Source organism: Phoca vitulina, unplaced genomic scaffold, assembly GCF_004348235.1.
Source record: "Phoca vitulina isolate PV1807 unplaced genomic scaffold, GSC_HSeal_1.0 scaffold65, whole genome shotgun sequence".
Lineage (NCBI taxonomy): Eukaryota > Metazoa > Chordata > Mammalia > Carnivora > Phocidae > Phoca > Phoca vitulina.
The window spans coordinates 4211550-4235797 of NW_022589768.1; the positions used below are offsets into that span (position 1 = coordinate 4211550).

Genomic DNA, 24248 nt, shown 5'->3' on the forward strand with positions numbered 1-24248 from the left:
TCCCCGTCCCGCCCACACGGGTGCTGCACCGCCCCGCCCCCACAGGGGCATTTCCCCCGCCCCGCCCCCACGGGGGCTGAGCCGCCCCGCCCCCACGGGGGCATTCCTCCGCCCCGCCCCCACAGGGGGCCACCTCCCCGTCCCGCCCACACGGGTGCTGCACCGCCCCGCCCACACGGGAGGCATTCCCCCGCCCCGCCCCGACTGGGGGCGGGCTCCCCGTCCCGCCCACAGGGGGCTGCCTGCCCCGCCCACACGGGGAGCGGTGGGAGGGCTGACCCGCCCCGCCCACACGGGGGGCTGACCTGCTTCCACCCGCGCTGCCCACTTCGGGAGGGGTGGGCAGGCCCTCCCAGCTTTTCTCCGACCTCGGGGGCACACATTCTGCCCCACACCTCCCCCCCAACGCCGCACTGACCCCATTCTTGCCTTCCCCCGACTGGTGCCCTTCCCTCCCTCCTATTTGGCCCACCTCCCTTCCCTCCACTCGCTGCCCCTTGCCCGGGTGGAGGGGCCCGGGTACCTCTGACCTGTCCTCTCCGTAGTGAGGTGCAGTACGTGGTGCTCCAGAACGTGGCCACCATGTCCATCAAGCGCCGGGTGAGCACGTCCTGCGCTCGCAGTCGGAGGAGCGGCCCCTGTGGGTGTGGGCGGCCCCGGGGAAAGGCAGGAAGGGGAATGCCTTAGCTGTGCAGAGTGTGGCAAGGGGGACCCCAAGCGCAGGAGGATGAGCAGGGCCTGGATCCTGAGGGCCGCGGAGGGAGGAAAACCCGGTGAAGAAAGACGCGGTCAGATCTGAGAGGGAGGCGGGAGGACTGCTGCGGCAGGATCCTGCGCCTGGCGTCAGGAGAGCTGGGGCAGCTCCGGAAACGAGGCAGGTCTAGGGCTGCGATGGAGCTCCCTGGGGCTGCCTCTCTCCTGCCAGGGTATGTTCGAGCCCTACCTGAAGAGCTTCTACATCAGATCCACCGACCCGACCCAGATCAAGATCCTGAAGGTGAGTGATGGACAGACGTGCAGGCCGCCCTTCCACCTCACCCTCACCCCCACCCCCACCGACCCTCAGATATCCACAGTGGCCACCGTGGCTCAGGAAGCCGGGCCAGTGAGAGTGGGAAGGGAACTGCCCTTGGCCTATCACCTGTTGGACATCTGCCGCTTTTCACATGTAAAGTAACCCGATTTGCATAATAAACTCAGGAAGCGCACATTATCTCCATTTTATAAAAATGTAGACCCAAGTCCCTAGCCCAGAGTCAGTCCTGCTGACTCCAGAATTCCTCCTTTGCCCCCACTGTGGTCTCCTGTCTTCCACCCACAATGTTCTTTTCCCCATACATCTACCCCCTCAGGCTTTCATGCAAATATACACCCACAGAAGAAGTGTCAGGAGCCCCTACCCACATTCCATTCCTGCTCTGCCTCCTCATTACTGAGTAATTTCATTCAGCAGCAGTTAATCCTGACTCTCTGAACATCTACTATGTATCAGTCACAGCTAGATCTAGGGGTACGAGAGATGGCAAACTCATCAGACACCTTGCCCTTTGGAGCTTACAGTTTAGTGGGATGAGGAGGAGACACTGAGGAGCTAATCACAAAACAAATGTAAAAACCCACTTGAGAAATAAGGTAAGAAAGAGAAGTGCAGAGGGCTGTCAGAGCATAGAGTAGGAGGCCCTGATCTAGTTGGGTACCAGGGAAGCTTTTCTCCAGGAGGTGAGGCTTGAGCTGAGGCCTGAGAAATGAACGTGAATTGTCTAGGCAAATGCAGGGACAGGAATGGCAGGAACTGCTTCACGCAGAAGAAACAGTATGTGCAAAGGCCCTGAGACAGGAAGAGGTCTGACGAAAGACCAATATGACTGGGGCATGGAGGGCAAGGGGGAGAGCAGTGTGAGAACAGAGGTAGACAGGGGTCGGCTCATATGGGGATTTATAGACCACGGTAAGGATGTTGCTCTTTATCCTAATAGCAATAGGAGGCTTTGTTTTCAGTGGAGGTGGAGAGGTGACATGCTCATGCTGTCCATAAGCACACTCTGTCAGGGAATCCACTTAAGAGGCAAACTGGTCCTCCTGCATTTTGGACAAGCTTCACAATCTCATTTTCTTCATCAGTTTAAGGGTGATGCAGGGCTGTGCGTAGGATTGTTTTCCGGTCTGTGCAGTGTGTTTGGAATGAGGGGTTATGAGAGCACAGAAAGCCCACTGGCCACCCTGCCCGTTTTCTGCCTCCCTGTAGCTGGAAGTGTTGACCAACCTGGCCAGCGAGACCAACATCCCTACTGTCCTGCGGGAATTCCAGGTACGGGCCAGGGCCCAGCTCCCAGGAGAGGGACCCAAGAGAGTTGCCGTGCAGCACCCTGTGCTCAGTGACAATTGTCCTGATGGGCCCCCCTTCTCTTAAGAGCCGGAAGCAGAGAAACGGTTGTCTTAGACCCCCTCCCAGGGCCTTCTGCTGGCTTTGGGCCAGGGAATCTCTGCATGATGGGTAAGGGTGTCGCTCCCTCTCCCAGAGTTTAGTCTCTGGCATGACGAGTCATTGAATGAGGGGAGACAGCCTTCCCGGAAGGTCACCCCCAAGCCTGCAGAATCACGGAGGGTCAGTGCCAGCAGGGGGTCACTCTGTTGTGGTGTCCCACAGACCTACATCCGCAGCATGGACAAGGACTTTGTAGCCGCCACGATCCAGGCCATCGGACGCTGTGCAACTAACATAGGCCGAGTCCGTGACACCTGCCTCAATGGCCTGGTGCAGCTGCTTTCCAACCGTGACGGTCAGTGTCTGTCTGCGCGTGCAGCTGTGATGAGCAGAGGGCGTCCGCCTGTCTGTCCGGGCACAGCGCACGTTCGTTGGTCCGTCCGCCTCAGTTAGCGTCTAAGTGTTGCTACGTCTCTGAGGGCCACTGGAGAAGTGCGGGGGGCTGTGGAAGAGAGCCGAGGGTCTGGGGGTACTGCAGGCCTGGGCACCCCCTGCGCACGGCCGCCTGACCGCTCCGGGGCCCCCCGCTCATCCCCCACAGAGCTCGTGGTGGCGGAGTCCGTGGTTGTCATCAAGAAGCTGCTGCAGATGCAGGCCGCGCAGCACGGGGAGATCATCAAACACCTGGCGAAGCTCACAGACAACATCCAGGTGAGGGAGGAACCCCGCTCTCCCTCCCGTCCCAGCAGCCTCCCCGGGATTTTAAAACCCTGTAATTAAACATTCTAGCCTTAATAAAATCAACTTCCGTACCTTCCATACTGGCTCTGAAAGGTCTGCTGGTGGAAGGGGGGGGACCAGGTGACCCTCACGTGTTGCCCAAGATTCGCTTTCCCCTTGAGGGTCCCTCGCTGAGCTCCAGGGCCTGTGCCACCACTCATGTGTTCTCTGAAGCTCTGGCCGAGCCTGGCCGATTGACAAACCTCGTGTTTTTTATTGCACTGCTAAATTGAGACATTCAAATAAGGCATTCCTTGAAGATTCAGGAAGAATAACGTGGAATTAAAATGCTAGAAAATCAGTCTTGTAAACCAAACCAGGACTGACTTTGGGGCTTGAAAGTTCTGCCCATGCTAGTGAACCCCTAGGGAAGAAGGGAGACGCTGCCCAGGAAATGCTCACCTTTTAATATCTCTCCCACCAACCCCCTGGCCCATTTCCAGAGAACCCCACAGTTCATGGGCCAGCACAGATGGGAGGAATGCCATTTCCCTGGCAGGCCACATGCCCACCCACATGTCCACACGTACCACAGTCCTGACCCCTCTCGCACACCCGCAGGTGCCCATGGCCCGAGCCAGCATCCTGTGGCTCATCGGCGAGTACTGTGAGCATGTCCCCAAGATTGCACCTGACGTCCTGAGGAAAATGGCCAAGTCCTTCACAGCAGAGGAGGACATTGTCAAGCTGCAGGTCATCAATCTGGCAGCCAAGCTCTACCTGACCAACTCTAAGCAGGTGAGGATTGAGAGACGCCCCCTGACACGTGCTAGGCCCCGGGATTGGTGCGGGCAGTAAGCTGTGGGCCCTCACCAGGCGGGTGTGGACTCCAGCATCTCTTTCTGAAGAGAGAGTTCAGGACAAGTGTCTAGTGTATCTCGGTAACTGGTGTCCCCCAGTGTCCACAGCTACTCTGAGGACCCAAGGGCCGGTAGGGATGGTGGCCGAGGTTGGAGGCTCTCCTGTGGGGCTGTGACCTCCAGTCTGCCTGTGTGAGTGTCCCTACCTGCTGCCTTTGGGACAATAGGGCCGTAAAGAACCACAGTGGAGTAGGACTGAGGGAGGGGCCCGTGCTGACGGGCACTGGGGGAGGGGACGTGTCTCCTAGGACATGAGGTCTGTCCTTCCTCCCAAAGCTTAGTGGTGTTTGGCCAGTTTGTGCCAGAGATTATGAGGGCAAGTCTCTGCTCGGTCTGGGATGGTACTGGAGTCCATTGTCATTCTCAAGGCTAAAGGTTATGAGATATACCATAGTCAAGGGCGTGGCTCAACTAGGCTGGAATATCAGGATATTGTTAAGTGTCCGGCAACCCCTGAGAGGGTCCCAGGAGATTCTCCTAAAAATGAGGTGTAACGTGCAGTTTTCAAGGTGTTGGAGAGGCCAAGCCCTAGGACACTTCCCACACTCACTGCCCCTCTCAGTTAGGTGAGGTAGGGGACCAAATCCGGCCTGCTGCCTGTGCTTGTAAATAAAGTTTTATCGGGACACAACCATGTTCATTCATTTGTTTATAGTGTATGGATGATTTTGTGCTACAATAGCAGGGTTGACTAGTTGTGAGAGCGCATATGGCCCACAGAGCCTACAATAGTTAATTTCTGCCCCTTCTAGAAAAAGTTTGGCAAGCTATAGAGCCGAGTATCTGGGCGGGCAGCTGGGGTCAGCAGCATGGCTACACCCTGGAGGTGGTGACGTCCCTGCCCGCCTGCAGGTGGCCTCCTTGCCATCCCATCCAGTCTTTGGATGGAGCACTGTGTTTCTTCAGTGGCTCCTTTGATCCCTGGTGGCTCTGGTGGGCCCCAGGGACTTAAGGTGGGGAGGCAGGGCCGTCAGGGGCTGGGACACTCGTCAGGAGGTGGAACAGGCAGCAGTCACGCATGGGAGCCAGGAGGGACGGGGTCTGTGAGTGTCAGCGTGGTGGGAGAAGCAGGCTGGAAAGAGAAGTTAGAGCACTCACTGAACTAATATTTGTTTGCCTCCTTTGTTCAGAGAGGAGGAAAGAACAGGTGGGAGGAACATTTGAAAAGATGAAGCCATGTGGGTGGGGAGCCACCCAGATGGGCTGAGGACCCAGCGGGACTCCTGAGCCCCTGGATGGTGATGTGTGATGTCAGGTCGTTGTCATAAGCCCGGGTGTGTCCCCGGTTCCTTGGGATGATAGGACTGAGACCCTGGCTTCTTGCTGGCTGTCAGCTGGGGACTGCCCTCAGTTTGAGAGACTACCCTCAGTTCCTGGCCAAGGGGGTCTCCCAACACAGATGCTTATGTCTTCAAAACCACCAGGAAAAAAGTCTCTAGAGCAAGTCTTACATAATGAAACTCAGTGACGGGATTATGTTACAGCCCCATCACCTTTGCCATAGCCTGTTGGTCCGAAGCGAGTTTCAGGTCTTGCCCACACTCACAGAAAGAGGATTACATAACGGCGTGAGCACCAGGAGGCAAGGATTGTGGGGGAGGACCTTAAAATCTGTGTGCCACACAGATCTAGAGCCTATTTTTATACGTGAGGTCAGGATGTATTTTGTTTCCGCTTTTTGAAGAGCCAGTGTCCCAGTGTGATTTAACAGGTGGCTGCAAGGTAGTGGGTATGTTGACATGGGTTCGTGAAAAGGAGTCCATGTTCCCCACTTAAAAGTCCCCCCTGGAAGCTGGAGCCCACTGGTCCGTGGGAGCCTTGTTCCATTCTTGGTGCACTGAAGCGGGTCTCTTAGGCCCTCTTGAGCTGCCCGTAAATCCTGCCCATCCTGGCTGAGTGAGGTGAGGGTCTTGGTGGTGCAGACTGGATGCTAGGATTTCTGGTGAATGGGTCCTTGGGATGGAGAAGCGTAAGGAATTGTTATAAGCAAATCCTGCAGTGACAAGGAGGGTGAACCAGCCCCTTCCTGTACTGGCTGTTGATATGCAGTTAAGGCTGTGGACAGATGGATCCCAATCCTTAACACTTCTTTCCAGAACTAGTCAAGGACTTGGGGGAGGGAGAGAGTCTGATCAGCCAGCTGGGAGGTCTGCAGAAGGGAATCAGCAGCATCTTGGCAACGGACCATGTTGATAAGGGCATCCACCAGCCGTGACCGGTCAAATGACGTCTGGCCCAGGGAGGGGAAGGTCTGTGATGAAGTCCACTGCAAGGTGTCCTGGGGCTTATGGCGCTGAGAGTACTTATCTGTGATGGCAACGAGGTTGTAGGCACTGCTACTGCTGGAAGGGACTGAGCTGAAGGTGAGTCCACCGACGTCCCTGTGGGCTGTGTCATGGGTACGAGAGAGTCACAGCGGCTCTCTAGCTTCGTCACGGCAGCAGCTCTGATTCTCGGCCAGCATCTGGGGCTCTGCCCCTCAGGGACATCTTCCTGACGCTCCCACTGGGTTACCTGAGTCAGCTATGCCCTCGGCCGGGTGTCCATAAACCGCAGGAGGACCAGGTTGGGTTCCGGACTCCCTCCGCTGGTTCCTGCTGCCCCGGGCACTCTGGCTGTGGGGACATGAGATCTGTGTACTTGGTGATTCTGACTGTCTTGCTCATAAGAGGTGGAGACCTGAGTGGGGGCAGCCGCCTTATGTCAGCGGGAGGTGGAGCGGGGGAGCTGGTGGGTGGCTGGCTCTGGCGGGCCCAGGCCTAGAAGCAGCGCTGACTGACTCCTTAACCTGAGAGAAGTCACTTCTGACTCTGCTTCTCCTCTGGAAGTGGGGGCAGTAGCCCCTACCTCGCAGAGGGGCTGTGACGTTACATGAGATCGTGTGAAGCACCTTACACAGCACACAGTGCTAGAAGGCCTCCGTGAATGACGTCTGCTGCCTGTCATGCTATGAACGCAGGGCAGAGTAGGCCAGGATCAAGGCAGAAATCAAGATTTTGGGTGCTGGGATATGGCTGCTTCCATTGTAGACAATGGACCCCACAAGACTCCAGCAAACCCATAGGCAGCTGCAGTTTGCTCTGATCTCATTAGAACCTTCTAGGGGAGGTCATGGCCTCTGAGACTGGGCTGCTCAGAAGGTACCATGTGAGTCAACGGGGTATGAGGACAGCCCCTGCCAAGGGGATCCCCCTGTCCTCCCCCCTCTTCTGCTGTGTACTTTTCCTCTGTGTGGTGGATGCTGGGAACTGTGAGATTTCCAATAGAATGTTCCAGACCTCCACTCACCCTGGCACCCCACAGTAAAGAGGCTGGCCAGGCCTGGAGTAGGCGGGGTAGGAGCCGGGCCTGGGACAGGGGGGACAGTGGGGACCCCAGCCTGAGGAAGAATGGAGCCCACCGCCCAGAGGGAGGAGATTCCAAAAGGGCGACCTCTTCTGTGGGGCACGGCTGTTGTCGGAGCTGGGGTCCGGAGCAGGGCCAGGGACGTGAGGGGAAACGCAGAGTGGTACAACAGCAGGGAGGGAGGGAGTTGGTGGATGCTGGCTGGCAGGTGTCCGCTTACAGAATCTGCTACAGGCCCCCGCCCCCCATGTCCCCACCTCTCGTCCCCCAGACTAAGCTGCTGACCCAGTATGTGCTGAGTCTGGCCAAGTACGACCAGAACTATGATATCCGTGACCGAGCACGCTTCACCCGGCAGCTGATTGTCCCATCAGAGCAGGGGGGTGCCCTCAGCCGTCATGCCAAGAAGCTCTTCCTGGCACCCAAACCAGCCCCCGTCTTGGAGTCATCCTTCAAAGGTGGGAGCTGAAATCAAGGGTGACCCCCCGGGGGTGGGGGAGGAATTAGCCAGGACCCCAGCCCCAGACCATGCCCCTGAGGTCCCAGTCTTAGCCAGACATCAGGACTACTTCTGGAGAAATGCCGCCCCCCACCCCCAGCCCACCCCTTCTGCCCGTGCTGCAGCACTTGGGGCTTACTCACCCGCTCACCCACAACCAGCACCAGCATCCTCTTGCCTGAGCCCCCGCCCTCCCAGCCAGCCTGGGCTCCTGGCTCCTCTCCTGTCCCGCTCCCCTGGCCACCTCCCTCCCTAGCCGCCACTTTATATCAAGATTTAAATACCAAGGGCCCAGGAAGGCAGGAAATCAAATAGCGTTCAGAGGAGAGGTGTATGTTTGTAAGGATCCTGAGAAAGAAGTTTCCAGCACTTGGGGCTGTCACTGGAGCTCAGCCCAGATGCTGGGCCCTCAGCCTTGCCTCTGTCCTTGGGCTCGTCTCCTGTGACCGGGGCCTGGAGAGAGGCCGGGAGGGGAGGGTCCTCCAGCTGGCTCTCTGGACCTCAGAACCTACACAGGAGGGGAGCCTCCTTCACAAAGCTCGGTTTTCCTGGGTGTCTTTCTGTTCTACTTTTTCTCTTCCCTGGACCTCAGGAATAGGGAGATTCTGAGGGATGGGACAGATTTGAAAATCTCCCAGGAAGGAGGAAGTCCCTTTCTCCTCCCCGAAACCATCCCCACTCTGTGTTACCCTCCGATACCACAGGCTAGACCTCTGGTCCTGACTCCTTCCCACTCCCATTCAGACTGCACACCCCTCTCCATGGGGTCCAGAGCCTGACCACGCATGTCTCCCCCACTTGACCCAGCCTGGTCAGCCTCTTCCTCACAGTCGCTATTCTCATACCACCCAGGCCTCCTTCCCAATCCTGGCCGAGGCACACAGCCCCATTGCCCGGGAAGAGAAGCCGCACTCACAGGTCTGCCTCCCCTTCAGGCAGAACCAGTCAGAAGGGCCAGCAGCATCTCTGGGCCTGGAGCCCCCTTCCGCGGTCCCACCTGCCCCCATCCCTCAGCCCGTGCTCTAGTCAGGCCAGACCACCTTGTCTTCCAGCACGTGGCCCTGAGGGTGCCTTCAGGGTGGAAGAACCCTAACAGGACACAGCCACCGCCTTTATCTGCCTAGATGGGGGGGATCCCAGCCAGAGTCTCCACCCCATCTGGGAGATTACTCTCCCAGGGCATTTCCTAACACCTCTTCCTGGCCTGACCTCTAATCCTGCCCCCAGACCGGGACCACTTCCAACTGGGCTCACTGTCCCACCTGCTCAATGCCAAGGCCACAGGCTACCAGGAGCTCCCAGACTGGCCAGAGGAAGCTCCAGACCCATCTGTGCGAAACGTGGAGGTCAGCGGGGTGAAGGGTTGAGCTGTGTGTGTGGGGGGGTGGGGGGCAGATAGCAGAGAGCCTGGGCGGTGCTGGCCCAGCCCTCCTGACACCCTCCCCACATGCAGGAAGAAGATCTCTCCCTTATCGAGACGCACGTGGGCCTGCTGGGCGAATACGCGGAGGTCCCCCTGCCCGTGTGCCGTGCTCTCTCCCCCCACCCCGTGCTCCCCGTCCCCTTCCCCTTGTGTGCTGCACCCTGCTTCTTCTTTGGTTAGCAGTGCTCCCTACGTCAACAGCATCCCCTCCCCCCATTATTCTCTCTTGGAGACTGGACCAAATAGGGCAGGGTGCAGGGTAGAAGCCTCGTGCTTTCCTTCCTCCGCCTCAACCATGATTCGATGCTCCTCTTGCCCCACCCCCATTTCCAGGTACCTGAATGGACCAAGTGCTCAAATCGAGAGAAAAGGAAGGAGAAGGAGAAACCCTTCTACTCGGACTCTGAGGGGGAGTCAGGCCCCACAGAGTCTGCAGACAGCGGTGAGGAGATCAGCATAGCTGGGGACTCTGTGCCCCTGCTCACATGTGTTTCACATGGTTTTACGTGTGCACGGGGTTGCTCACCTGCTTGTGTGGACCTGTATGTGTGGGGGTGGGCCCGAGGGATTGCACGTCCCATACGAGTCCATCTGTGTCCTGGTTGCCGGGTGGCATCTGGGGCCTGGGACAGCTCAAGGGAGTGCAGCTTCAGTGCTGAGTCAAGGCGGGATCCCAGGGCACCTGCTCTGGACCCAAGGAGGTCTGCACACAGGGAGGGGCCCTGAAACCGTTCCTCCGCAGACCCCGGGTCCGAGAGCGCCTCAGACAGTAAGAGCAGTGACCAGAGTGGCTCCGAGGAGTCCAGCAGTGAGTCTGAGAGTGAAGACCAGGAGGAGGAGAAAGGGAGGAGCAGTGAGAGGTAAGAGGGGAGCCAGCCAGGTGGCTGGTGGGGTTCAGGGGTCTCCTCTGGAAAAGAAGGGGGAATGTTCAGCCTTAGCCCCTCTCCTAAGAGCCCCCATGCTTCCTCCTGATCTGGTGGGGCCTGCAGACCCCCAGGGCACTCCCATGATGGCTGCTTTGGCTGGCTGCAGGGGGCCTCTGCTGGGCCTGCCCCCTCATGGGGGCAGTGTGGAGAAGCAGTCTGGGGCCAGGGGCCCAGGCATAGGGGCCCATGTGCGGGCTCCTCTGGCTTGGACCCCCTCTCCTCCCTCCCGCTTTCCCAGGCTTCTGCTCTTCTGTGAGGCAAGGAGATGTGTCCAGGCTGGGCCTGAGCCCCATTTGCCTCCTCTCCTCCAGTGAACAGAGTGAGGAGGAAGGTGGGAAGAGGAAGATGAAGAAGAGGAAGAAGGTGGCCGAGGGACAAGGAGACGGTTCATCCTCAGATGAGGGCAGTGGTTCCAGCAGTAGCTCATCAGAGTCTGAGAGGACATCAGAGACAGAGGGGGAGCAGATGGAATCTGCTCCTTGGAGGAAAAAAACAGTGAGAGCCTTGGGGCAGGAGGGGGGCGCTGGGCTCATGGGCCAGGCCCAGTCATCTCCCCACCATCTAGAATAGACCATGGTGTCATCTACCCAACCCAGAACAGGCCAGGTGCTCTCCTTCCGCACCTGCATCCCATTTTCTCTTTCAGCCTCCCAGTGGCAAAAGTGCCCCGGTAGCCAAGGAGATCTCCCTGCTTGACCTAGAGGACTGTGAGTTTGGGGTAGAAGTCACCGGGGGAAGGAGACCTCGGGGGGGTGTAAGAAAGTCCATGGGTGCTCTGGATTTGGTTCCCCAGGACTCTGGGTAGGAGGAGCAGACAGAACACACTTCTGGGTTGAGAGGGTAGCAGGACAACCTCCCCAGGTGTGGGGTTGGGATCAAGGAGCAAAACCCGACTGCCTTGTGCTTCGCTGTCCGTGGTGCTGAACTGTGTGCTCCCTGAGCTCTGGGCTCCCTGCTCAACCCAATCCAACTCCACGTTGCCCCTCCGTCATCATAGCCTTCCTCATCTACTCCACAGTCACCCCGCCCAGTGTCCAGCCTGTGTCTCCCTCCACGATTGTGTCCACCAGTCTGGCTACTGACCTGGAGGGCCTGACACTCACAGACTCCCCACTGGTGCCCTCGGTAAGTGGGATGCAGGACTGCTGGGTCAGGGACACATCTCTGTGGTGCACTCTATAGTGTGGATTTGTGTGTGTGTGTGGGGGGGTGTGATGTAGGGGATAGCGTTGAGTCCCCATTGCTCGATGACCCTAGGTGAGGACAAGGCGGGGACAGGCTCTCTCCTTGTTCATTTCCATACTGGCCCTCCTCCTCCTCCCCTCCAGCTGCTGAGTCCAGTGTCAGGTGTTGGGAGGCAGGAACTGTTGCACCGTGCAGCTGGCGAGGGGCTGGCTGTGGACTACACCTTCAGCCGCCAGCCTTTCCCGGGGGACCCCCACATGGTATCTGTGCACATCCACTTCTCCAACAGCTCTGATACCCCCATCAAGGGCCTGCACGTGGGCACCCCCAAACTGCCCGCCGGCATCAGCATCCAGGAATTCCCTGAAATCGGTATGGAGGGCCTTGGACATGGTGGAGAAGGAGGCTCGTGGGCAGAGTCAGTCTTTCTGTGGCTGCTGATGCCCCCTCTGTGCTGGGCCAGGCTGTGCGGGTACAGAGAGGGCATCTGATATGATCATGCCCTGGTAGACAAGATGGACTAGGAAACAAGCAAGTCCGTGTCAGGGCAGAAGGTGCTTGAGGCCTTGGTGATTTCAGGACGGACTTAAATGGGGTGAGGGACAGGGGGAGGAGGGTACTTAGATTTAAGGAGAAAACCAGGAACCATCTCCAAAGGCCCAGAAAGCCAGGAATGCATGGAGGGGTGGTCAGCTCTGGCAGTGGTGGGTTCCAGACCTATCGGGTGATGGTGTCCCCCACTCTCCCCCTCTCCCTGCCTCATCCCCACAGAGTCGCTGGCACCTGGAGAATCTGTCACTGCTGTAATGGGCATCAATTTCTGTGACTCAACCCAGGCGGCCAACTTCCAGCTGTGGTGTGTATCCAACTCATGGTGGGGCGGGGGGGGGGGGGGGGGGGGGCTGGGGAGAAGAGGGAGCAGAATGGCAGGGATACATCATGAGCTGCTGGGTTCGGAAGCCATCCCAGACCCTCAGATCTTCTCTCTTGCACTCTTGTTGCCTCCAGGCAATGTGGGAGGTGAGGGGCAAGATGCTGGCCTCATTTCCTCTCCCTCTGTCTCCTCCCACCCTTCCCAGTACCCAAACCCGGCAGTTCTATGTCTCCATTCAGCCACCTGTTGGGGAGCTGATGGCTCCCGTGTTCATGAGCGAGAATGAGTTCAAGAAGGAACAGGGTGAGTGCTCCCTGGGGTCGACAGGGAGGGGGCTCAGCACCATCCGCTGGGGCTCGGGCAGCTCCCAGTGCCATCATGCTGGCGGAGCCTCGCCATCTTCAGACAGAGGGAGGCCTCGTAGCTTGTGCCTCCAGCAGAGGCTTCACAGAGGGTGGGACACTTCAGTGAGGCTTTGGAGAGAGTGGGACTCAGCCAGGCAGAAAATTCTAGGCCAGCATTCCAGCTTGGGGAAATATCATGAGTACGTGTCGGTGAAAGTTTCCAGCAAGAGAGAGGAGTTTGGTTTGGAGCTCAGGAGTCCGCAGCACAGAGGGGTAGTCAGAACAAAGCTGAAAATGAGATGTCTGGTCTAGTTTCTGGAAGCCTTGATTGCTGTGCTAAAGGATTTCAATCCCAGAATTTGAGAGCTGGAAGGGGTCGCCAAAGTTATCCGGTCCACCAACACTGTGAGGGAGATTAGGACCGCAGACCTCATTTTCCTAGCAGCAGAGGGGTCCGTGAAGGTGTCTGAGGCAGGGGCCAGGTTCAGACCTCAGCTTCAGCAAGGGGAATCCGCAGCACCCGCAGCTAAGACCGCACTGGGAGAGCCTGCGGCAGGCAAGGAGCAGGACAGCTTAGGTGGGAGAAGCATGGGGCTTCATGAGTCCTGGCTTGAAATTCTGTGTGGGGGTGTGTGTGATGTAGGGGATAGCGTTGAGTCCCCAGTGCTCGATGACCCTAGGTGAGGACAAGGCGGGGACAGGCTCTCTCCTTGTTCATTTCCATACTGGCCCTCCTCCTCCTTCTGACCCCACCCCTCACTTGGTGTGTGACCTTGGCCTAAATCCTGTGACTATGTATAAGGCTACTGCAGTAGATCTGGTGAGAGATGGTGAGGACTGGGATGAGCGCCTCGGCAAAGGCATTGCAGGGCTGGGGCGGGTCGTGGTGCTGAGAAGGGGGCAGCCAGGGGCCGCTTGCTGCCCTGAGGAGGAGGAGAGAGAGGTGTACGAGGATGGCAGGGTGGCAGGGAGAACGGCAGTGCCCTTACCTAGACCGTGAGTCGGCAGCCTTTTCCTGTAATGGGCCAGAAAACAGATGTTTTAGGCTTTGTGGGCCGTGTTGTCTCTGCGACAATTGAATACGTCACAGATAAACGTATAAATGAATGAGTGTGGTTATGTTCCAATAAAACTCTATTTATGGACACTGAAATTGGAATTTCATGTGATTTTCATATGTCATGAAATATTAATCTTTTGATTTTTCCCTCCCGACACTTAAAAAATATAAAATGTATTGTGGGCCATAGAGCTGGTAGGCTGGATTTGGCTTGCAGCCCATAATTTGCCGAACCCCTGGTGCGGAAGAAGGAGGAATGGGCTAGGCAGGGGAGGAGGGAAGATCATGGTTGGCTTCAGATCAGCTGATTGTGAGGTGCATGTGGGAAGTTCAGGAGGAGGCCTTCAGTAAGCAACTGCAGATGCGGGTCTGTGCCCCGGAAACACCTCTAGGCTGGAGTCATGAGCACAGAGGTGCGAGCTGGAGCTGTGAATGAGTCAGATGCTCTTGGGAGAGAGACGGGTGGGGAGGTGAGGCCAGGGAGCGTCCTTGAGGAAAACCCGCGGAGAAAGAGAGGAGGGATTAAGAGAAGGAGCAGAGTGAGAGGGGGAAGGAGACCCCGGGGAGAAGAGAGGGCAGAACACTGCCCTGGGGTGGGGTGGCTAGGCCAGGACGACCCAGACCTTCTGCTCCAGCAGGTGGGAGGTGGCTGCCCACGTCAGAGAGCAGGTCATTGTAAAGGGGGGACAGAGGCCAACTGCAGGGGTTGGGAGGAGACTGGGGCCTGAGGCAGTGGAGCCCTGGGGAGGGAGACATGGCAGTAGCATGATAGAGAGGACTTTTTAAGGACTTGGAGACTCGGCCATGGGGAGAGTAAAGGTAGAGGAGCAAGGAAATGTCACTAATCAGGAAGGAAGGGGATGAGGGCAGCAGGAGAGGGAGGCCTGTTCTCAAAAGGAGAAGAATGGGGGAAGCAGCAGGGGAAGGATGGAGGGGCTGCAGGGAAGGTGGCAGGAGGGCAGACGGAGGATGTTACACGGCTGGCCCCGAGTGTGAGAGTGGAGAGGAGAGCTCAGGCCTGTAGAGTGAGGGGTTGTGGGATGCTGTGAATGTCCGGGGGGCTCAGGAGCCCTGGCCAGGTTTGGAGCTCAGGCCGCAGGTGAAAGGAGAGATCCACCTCTGAGAGCCTCACGTGTCTGCTGCATTGCGGCCTGTCTGGTGAGGACCAGTGCCCTGACCAGGAGTGTAAGAGCCACCAGGGATGTGTTTGTGAGGACTCAGCTTCCAGGAGCTGGGAGGGATTTGAACTTGGGTTGGAGGGCCAGCCAGGAAAGACCAGAGCGTGTGGGGGCTGGGGTGGAGGACACCGCTTTGAGCTGACTGGCCACCATGTCCACTGGTCCCTCCCTCCCAAGGGGCGGTAGCCCAGAAGTCTGACAGTGGAGAAGGGCCAGATCCGTCTTTGGTCAACAGCGTGGATAGAGCTCGGGGAGGGTGGGGTGGGGTAGGGTGGGGAGGCTGGCTTCCTGAAGAAGGGTGTAGTCCAGGACAGAGGTAGCCCCTCCTTAAGCCCGAGAGATTCAGACCCGCTCTTAGCATGAGACCTGTCCAGCCTGAGGGGACCTTGGTGGAGGATGCTCCGTGGACAGACTCAGGTGCCAGCCTCTAGACCCAACATGGCTTCTGCCCTCATCGTGACCTCTGCCCCCAGGAAAGCTGACAGGCATGAGCGAGGTCACAGAGAAGCTCACGCTGCCAGACACCTGTCGGAGTGACCACATTGTGGTGCAGAAAGTGACTACCACTGCCAACCTGGGTCGTGTCCCTTGTGGGGCATCTGATGAGTACAGGTATCGGCCACCAGCAGAGGGGAAGAGATGGGCTCTGGGGAGGCCTGCTCTGCAGCAGGGTCCCGTGCCCCGAGGCTGAGCCCCTGCCTCTGCCCTCACCTCAGATTTGCAGGCAGGACGCTGACCAGCGGGAGCCTGGTCCTGCTGACCCTGGACGCCCGGCCCACGGGAGCTGCCCAGCTGACCATCAACAGCGAGAAGATGGTGATCGGCACCATGCTGGTGAAGGACGTGGTGCAGGCTCTGACCCAGTGATCCCCCGGGGCTGTGACCTCCTTGACCCCTGCTTGTCTCTCCTCCGGGGCATCTGGGCTGTTAGCCCGCCCCCCCCCCCCCCGCCCTTTTCTCTCTCTTTTCTCTTTCTCTCTCTCCTAGCAGATTCCTCATGCCAGATAGCATCCGGGGGGGCCTGTTGCCCTCCGGTCATCACCAGGCTCCCCATACCCCGCCATGGGTCCCACAGTGACTGGTGCAGAGGTTCCCGGCGGCTGTGGCCCTGGCTTCCCAGCCTTCTGCAGCTATTTGTGTAGCAAAATCCCAATAAAATGTCTTCTCCCTACATGCTGGCTCAGCTTTCCTTCCTTTGGGGTTCTCTGCGGGGGCGGGGGGGGGGGGAGCTGCTCAGAGTGACCGTGTGACCCTTGTGAATGATCATTGCTGACTTTCTAGGGAAGGCCGTGACTCACTCGCAGGTGACTCTGGTTGGATGCGAAGGTGACCCTCCCCGAGTCTCCAGGCCTGTCTGTGGAAGAGCCATCCAGGCAGGGATGGGGAGGCCACCCTGAAGAGCTCCCTGGTCCTTGTTATGAGGCTCTGCAAAAGCAAGGCCTCCTCAGTCACTATCAGTCCCCCTGATTTCCCTCATGGGCCTTCAGGAAAGACCCTAATGTGGGGGACTCCCCAGCACAGGTGTGAGCTTCAGAATATGTTGTCAGTGGAGCCCCGGCTGGCTGCGGAGATGACCCAACCAGCCATCGTGGAGCGGGGAGAACAGGAGAGGTAGAACAGTGCTCTCAGACAGCCCCGCCTCAGCTCAGCTGGGGATTTTACTACCCTGCAAACTGCGGTCAGTGTCTGCAGTGGGGCCTGGGATCCTGCATTTTCCGCAAAGTCCCAGTGGCAGATGCTGGTGCTCTGTGGACGCACTTGAGCAGTGGAGGGGGAGGGCCTCTGCAGCTGGGACAAGCCTTCTGGACGTGGCAGTGAGCGTCAGGGCCCTCCCTGATGCCCTTCCCCATGAGGAAAGAGGCTGAGTGAGCAGTGGTTCCATAAGGTGTAAAAAGTAACACGTTAGCATGTGTTCTACCAAAAAAAAAGAGAGAGAGAGAGAGAGAGAGAGTCTATGATCAACAAGTTTAGGAATAATGGACTTAAATGAAACAAGTTTATTTCCCACAGGCCTTCTCAGAGCCTTTACTATGCCAATATGCATTGTGACCTATCCCTGCCCCAAAGGGGCTGGAACAGTGTTACCCAAACCTGGTTTTGACTTTAGGAACACTTTTCCCCCAGAACATGTTGATCGCCTGGGTTACAAGGAACACCCTCAAATGATGGTGTGAGAGGTGGTGCCTCAGGCTCCTACCCTCCGTGCCTGAGACTCCAGACCCTTGGCCATAACTCTCCACAGCCCTGCTACTGAGGCCTCCCTGAGCAGGTCTCCGCAGGGGAGAGACAGTGTAGCAGGTGTGCCCTCCTCCCGGGGAAGGAGGACAAAGGCAGTGCCAGGGGACACCCCTACCTTCGTCTCTGGGGATGGGCTGGGCTCCGTGGCACCAGACAGCAGCTGGAGTCGCTGCTTCTTGGAGAGCCCTGGAGCCCCGCGGTCTCCCTGGGATCACTGTTTTTGTCACCGCAGGTTTGGCGATGGGACTGCTCGGCCAGTCAAGGGCAGACGGGGTAGTCAACTTGCTCTCACTCCCGTCTCTGAATCAGCAGTGCCCGCAGCGTAGGAAGGTGAGAGCAGTTTTCCGAGGCACTGAACACGGACCATCAGAGAATGCTTGGCCAACCCGTACTTTGCAACAAAGGCCCCAGAACGGATTCTGTTGGAACCAGAAGTGCGTAAGGCATCTCCCCCAACCTCCCTCAAGTTGCTCAGAGCCCAGATTCCCACAGCCCCTCATAAAGGGCACTGGGATCTCCAACCCTGAGCGAGAATCCCGCGTGCTGGAACTTCGGTCCCGGCCCTGTGCTGCTTTCTCTGGAGCGTGTCCCAGGCTGTGGGCTTAGCAATTGCAAACCTCCCTGCCCCCCACTCATGCTCTCTCTCTCTCAGATAGATAAATAAATAAATAAATAAATAAATAAATAAATAAATAAATAAATAAAATCTTTAAAAAAATAAAAGACTTTAAAAAATACTATTTAAAAAAGTATAATATTCGTATAGAAAATTGTACAAATCACAAGTATGCAACTTGGTGAGTTTTCATAGCATGAACCACCCACGTAAACAAGAAACTGAATGTGACGACTCACCGCCCTCTTGCTTCCTTCCAGTTTGAGGCAGGGTTTTATTTTGCTCAGAGATCATGGAGCTCTGAAACCATCTGACACCCGACTCCAACTGGTAGTGGGATCTGTGTCTGGCGATGGGGACACGGTGGGATGTGCTGCTGTCTGGGGCCACTAGGGCACCAGCAACCCTGCAGCAGAGGTGGGGTGCGTGGAAAGAAGCAGGATTGTCTTCTTGTTTTAACTGAAGGAGAATGTGAGGGAGCAGCTCTGGGGAAGAAGGAACTCTTGAGGGCCTGGGCAAGGTGACCTTGATCTAGGCTTTTATGGGCCAGAACCCCAGCATCTGCACCTGTGGAGGGAAGGCAGGGAGAGGTGGGGCTGGGCGAGGGGGTCTCCCTAGGACAGGGCAAGACTGAGACCCAGGATCCCGACAAGAGTAGCTGCATTCTCTCAAGTAAATTCCGAAACATGTCGGTTTCCTTCACTGGAAACAAAAGGCCACGGCCTCCTGAGTTCTCCTCGTGCTGAGGCTCCAGGCATCTCTAACCCATTTACCAGCATCTCAGGACAATCAGCCCTCAGCTTCGATTGTGATCAGTGTGGCAGCTGACCTCCAGGACGCACACAGGGATCCCTGCTTCTTCCCATTTGCTCCATTGGGTGGCCCCCTCCTACGGTTCATCAGGCTTGATGGGCGTGAACAATGGGATATTGCAGAAGTGACAGGATGTGCTTTCTGAGATGTTATAAAAGTCACTGTACCTCCACCCCAGTCTCTCTCTTTCTCCATCTGGTCATTTGCTCTCGAGAGGGCTGGGTGCCACGTCTTGAGCTAAAGCCAGCAGCCCTATGGAGAGATCCATGGGACAAAGAACTGAGGCTTTGCCAGGAGCCACTCGAGTGAGCTAAGAAGAAGATCTGCAGCTCTAGGCAAAGCTTCCAGTGACTGCAGTTCTGGTCCACAGCCCATCTGCAACCTCAGGAGGGATCCCAAGCCGGAGCCACCCAGCAAAGTCATTCTCGGATTCCTGACTCGCAGAGATTGTGTGAGACGATACGTGTTGTTGTTTCGAGCTATTTAGTTTGCGGTTAGCTTTACAGCAACAAATTAATACAATCCAGCCCCGGACCCAACTCCTAGGGTGGTGGGAGAACGTCCTCAGAGGGGGCCTGGGCGCCGGGCTCCGGCCTTGGCTCCCACATTCAGTGGCAAGCGGTGTTCGGGAGCAGGCTCGCGCTGGCTCGGAGCACCGACCGCCCACCGCCCACCGCCGTGCTTCCAGGAATCCTGTGGGCCAGGTAGAGTCACACTGGTAGTTGGCAATCAGCTGTGGTGGGAGGATTTACGCCACAGAAATCGGTGAACACTGCAGATCACTCCCCTTCCCACAGCTCATTGTCAGCCATCTGCCAGCACACCACTGCCTTTAGTGATCTCCGTCCCTTATTTCTTTAAAAAACTGTGATAAAGAATATCACATAACCACGATTAGTGTGCTGATTCCCAGGCTTAAGGACTAAAACACTTAATCGATTCAGGCAATACCTTTTGTAGTCATTTCACAAGCTCTTCCCGCCTCACCTGAAGTAAATCACTATTCGGAATTTCCCATTGATCAATGCCATGCATCTTTTTTTTTTTTTTTGTACTTTTACCAAACATGGATATGTCCCTAAACAATGTATAATTTGGTACTTTGTGATAGCAGTGTATTGCATGTTTTAAATTTTTATATAAATGACATCATTAAGTATGTCTTCTCCTACCTCCTGCTTTTTTCAGTCAATATTATTTCTGAGTCATCTATGTTGATACAATTTGGCTTTATTTCACTTACTTTTACTTATATATAGTATCCATTGTATGACTATACCACAATTTATTAATGCACTCTCCTGCTGGTGGATATTTAAGGTTGTTATTTTATTTTTGCAATTGTGGATAATACAGCTATTGGCATTTTTACTCAGGCCTCCTTTAACATATGCAAAAGTTTCTCTAACATGTTACCCTAAGAGTAGAATTGCTGGGTCATAGAGTATAAACACCTGCAACTTAACAGCATTGCCGGAGTAGCTGCAGTTCCCATCAAGGATGTTCATAGTACCTTTGTTCACAAGAGTCCCCAAACTGGAAACAATTCAAATACCAATCAACAGGAGAATGGAGAAACAAATTCGGTACATCCACACAATGGAATACTACTTAACAAGAAAGAGGACTGAACTGTTGCCATGTGCAACAACATGGGTGAGTTTCACAGATACCATATTGAATGAAAGAGGCCAAATGTTTATATGAAGTTCTACAACACGCAGAATGAATGTCAGGAAATAAGTAAGAATAATAGTTAACTCAAGGAAGGAGGTATAAAGTGGGAAGAGGCATGATGGAATCCTATGGGGTTCTGGAAAGATTCTATGCCTTGATGTAGGTGACAGTTACCTGGGTATATATGTAAGTAAAAAATTATCAAGCTGAACACTTAAGATTTTTGCATTCCATACTATATGTGTTATCCCTCAATTCAAAAAATGTAGAAAAGCAAAAAACTAAAATGGGCAAGCCAATTTATACCCTCATTGGCAGTGATCCTGCTATTGGATCTTTTTCATTTTGTCTGTGTGAGAGGTGTGAATCGTCTCTCCTATGGTTTCATTTGCATTTCCCTGGTTATTGCTGAGGGTACACATCTAGTGATATGTTTGTTGGCCATTTGGGTTTTCAGTTTCTGTCAATTGCCTGTTCCCATCTTTTGCCCATTTTTTTATAAGGTTGTCTCTTTTTCATCATTGGTTGTAGAAGTTCTTATGTATTCTGGAAACTAGTCCTCTATAGATCTCACATTGCAAATATCTTCTTCCAGTTTATGACTTGTTTTTTTCAAGTTTTAAAAATCTTTTGTTAAATCGAAGTTTTAAATTTCAATGTGGCCAAATTTATCAATCTTCCTTTATGTCCTGTGCTTTTTGTTTCTGATTTACAAAATTCACCCGTCCTCTGAGGTAATAAAATAGTTTAATATTTTCTTCTAAAACACTTCCAAGTAATGCCTTTCACATTTATATCTTTAATGCACTTTAAATTTACATTTGTGTATGATGAAAGGTGGGGCTGATTCACATTTTTAAATCCCACTTTAAAAAACATTAAAAAAAAAAAAAAAAAAAAACCCAAAAACAAAGAACATGGTTTCTTCTGCACAGAGCTTGGGAAAAGTCTAGCAGAGACTGTGTGCCTTCTTTACCTTGTAGTCTTGCGTTCCTAAGTGAATCCCCCTTGTGATCTTTTTCAACCACGAAAATTATTTCCTCCCCACATTGTCTTTTCTTTTTTCAGCTCTCTGCCTGCTGTGGGAGCCCTGAACACCTGAGCATATAAACGACTACAGGGTTCCTCCTGTCCTCCTAGTACATGCATTTTAAACTTAGTCCAGCCAATTACCCTTACACTTAAAACCTGTATTGTAAATCTGGAGCTTGACTGCAGAGACAGTGCCAGGCATAGCTGGGCTCAAAGGCTGTTTGTTGACTCTGAGAATGGATAATGCTGCCTATTTGTTCCTGCTACTTCTGCCAGTGACCAGCTGTGGGGACTTGACCGAGTCATTTAATATCTCCACCTCTGCTGCTTTCCACACCGTACCCTGTGGACTGTGGACACCTTCCAGTCAGAGGTACGGTTCTTCCTGTTCTATGTGCAGGCATGGCCAAGGGAGGGCAGGGAGCAAAAGGGCGTGACCACACCTGAGGCCATGACTGTATTTTGACTCAGCCACTCCTTCCTTCATCATCTGCATTGAGCTCTGGGGTCAGTCTGAAGGAACTGCACACATAAGGGTGCTGGAAGTTCTGTTCTTATCTGGTTAAGGCTCCAAAGCAAGAAGACTGTCTGGGTTTGAGTTCCCACTCTTCCATTTCTAGCTGGGAACCCTGGGCTTGGTACTTCGCTTTTTTTGAGCTTCAGTTTTCTCATCCAGCACAGGTAAAACACTCAGAACTGTGCCAAGCACATAGTAAGTGCTCAGTGAAGGTCAGCTATTACTACTGTGAGAGCAAGTTTAGGAAGAGGGATTTTAGGCAGCAGCAATTTCTGTTCCAAATCACCTGAAAGATGCCTTCGTTTTCTTATGGCTAGAAGTTTTAAAATATGAAAGAGTGCCCAGATACCTACTCCCCTGGGCACTATTCCAGGTTTCAGGTTCTTATCTTTCTCAGCTTTGGCTCAAAGAGGAGGAAGGATGTACGCAAGCTGGCAGCACGAGAGCTGCATGCGGCCCCTGGATATACTGGGCTTTGCTCTTTTAATTTGAATTGGTGACCAGATTTAAAACGAGGAAGATTTCACATTTAAAAAACCTAAGACAACCCAGGTTGTGTTGAAAGATCTGGCTGGGCTGCGGCCTCGTTTCGGCATGGTCTGTATCTGCTAATGGCCCTTTTCCACGCACCCGGGCCTTCTCCATGCTCTCACCCTCACGGGGCTCCCGTGCTATCGGTATCCAGGTTGCACCCCCAAGAAGACAAGCAAGATACATCACCTCGGGGCGGCTGTCCTATGCTGTCTGTGGGCCAGAGTAAGCCTTGGGGGTGGGCTGCTCCCCAAGAAGGAAAGGCCCCAGGAAGGACCCCCTGAAGGAGGGTCCCAGTGAAGCTAAACCATGAGGTATGGTTTTCTGGATGGCTGGAATAGGCCAGCAAGAGGAGGAAGGCAGATGGCTAGGCAGGAAGAGGGTAGAATAGTTGATGGGTAGGAGGTGCCAGGACCCCCTTTTGCCCAGTCCCTGAAGCCATCACCCTCTCTGCCCATGACCCCAGCAACCCAAGGAAGCTCCCTGCATGAGGACATACCTGTGAATGGAGAGTGGCCAACTTTCATTATCACTTTGAGTCCTCCTGTGGACTTCTACTCCCATCTGTTCTTACCCTGGCCACCTTCTCCTATTAATCCTCCTGAAACAGTAGGTTAGATCACTGACTTCCTCTCCTTCCACAGAAACCTGCAGTTACCTGCCCACTCCCGCCTTAGCCATTAGATCCAGGCCAGCCTCACCAGCCTGCCAGGAAGGCAGCAGTGCTGTTTTCCCAACTGCCAGGACGAGCCTTGTGCATAATAAATGCATTATAAGTAGCGTTATGATGATGAGCTAACACATGTAAAACACTTAGTAATGCTGTGCAAACGCTGGTCCCTCTCCTTCTCGCTCCCGTCCCTTGCTTCTGCTCAGCCTCTACGAAGTCTCCAGTAACATCTTATGAGACCTGATACTGCCATTCTCCTGTTTACAATTCTTAATAGTTCCTGCTGTCTGCAATATAAAGGCCCTTCACAAATTGGGCCCAGGCTTCCCTCCTGCGGTATCAGCACACATTATCCTCGTCCTGGTCAGATTGAGCCGCTCTGTTCAATCCTCCCTCCCCGCCTTTGCTTGGTCTGCCGCCTGGAATGCCATCCCCGCCTCTGCGCTTGCCTGGGGCTTCCGGTCCGCTCCTGCACCAGCCAGCCCAGGTCGCCTTTCCTGACAACAGCCCGGACCACGGCGGCCTTTCTTGTCCCGTGGCCCCCGCCCTGTCCCTTGTCCCTGAAGCTTCCTATTACAGTACGGCAGGAGCGTCGGAAGCGGTTTCCCCAGGAAACTGCGGTCCAAAGAGGACCCCTGGTGTCTTTGGAACTTTCCGGAATCCCCCGACGCGTCCCCCTTTCCAGCATACGGAGCACCCGATCTAGGAGTCCCGGGGGCAGGGGCAGGGGCAGGGGCTAGGGCACCGGCGTGCAGGGCTGGCTCCCGCCCTGGAGGGGTCCCTGGAAGAACAGGAGCATGGACACGGGGCTCTACTGACAAAGCACCTCGCCGCCGCGTCGCAGGGGCTTGTAAGTCGCGCCCTAGGCGTACGGGGCGGGGAAAGTGAGGTCCCGAGGAGATAAGTGACTTGAACAGGGTCACTAGGTGAGCAGCGCGCTCGGCCGTGGGCCTCTGGCCTCCCAGGCGCTGGCTGCGGCCGCCCCCGTCCCGGAGCCCGGCTCCGGGTGGGCGGCCGAGCCCTCGGCCCGGCCTGCCGGGAGGGGCGGGGCGGGCGGGGGCGGGGGCCCGGGCGGGGCCGACACAGGTGCTTCGCATCCGGCCCGGGGGGGGGGGGGTGCGGCGGCTCCGCGGGGGCTTTATAAGCGGCCAGGGGCGCAGCGCTCTGCGCTGCTCGCTGCAAAAATAGTGCCCACGTGTCTGCGCGTCCCTCCCCGCGCCGGCCCGCCGCCCGCCGGCCGTCCCGCCCGTCCCGC

The 24248-nt window shown here is 55.6% G+C and overlaps 1 protein-coding gene across 4 annotated transcripts in view; it reads left to right on the forward strand.

Moving 5' to 3' along the window:
* AP3B2 (adaptor related protein complex 3 subunit beta 2) overlaps window positions 1-16064 on the forward strand; it is a 29672-nt gene extending 13608 nt beyond the window's left edge. For all 4 annotated transcript variants that reach the window (XM_032391844.1, XM_032391846.1, XM_032391842.1 and 1 more), the window contains exons 9-26: window positions 546-600; window positions 926-997; window positions 2246-2308; window positions 2648-2780; window positions 3027-3136; window positions 3767-3943; window positions 7682-7868; window positions 9137-9255; window positions 9666-9774; window positions 10075-10192; window positions 10570-10753; window positions 10905-10965; window positions 11277-11383; window positions 11587-11815; window positions 12215-12299; window positions 12523-12620; window positions 15373-15511; window positions 15616-16064. In XM_032391844.1, coding sequence (XP_032247735.1) covers window positions 546-600; window positions 926-997; window positions 2246-2308; window positions 2648-2780; window positions 3027-3136; window positions 3767-3943; window positions 7682-7868; window positions 9137-9255; window positions 9666-9774; window positions 10075-10192; window positions 10570-10753; window positions 10905-10965; window positions 11277-11383; window positions 11587-11815; window positions 12215-12299; window positions 12523-12620; window positions 15373-15511; window positions 15616-15766 — 2197 coding nt within the window. In that variant the 3' untranslated portion in view covers window positions 15767-16064. The remainder of the gene's footprint in view (window positions 1-545; window positions 601-925; window positions 998-2245; window positions 2309-2647; window positions 2781-3026; window positions 3137-3766; window positions 3944-7681; window positions 7869-9136; window positions 9256-9665; window positions 9775-10074; window positions 10193-10569; window positions 10754-10904; window positions 10966-11276; window positions 11384-11586; window positions 11816-12214; window positions 12300-12522; window positions 12621-15372; window positions 15512-15615) is intronic.
* The last annotated feature ends 8184 nt before the right edge of the window (window positions 16065-24248 follow it).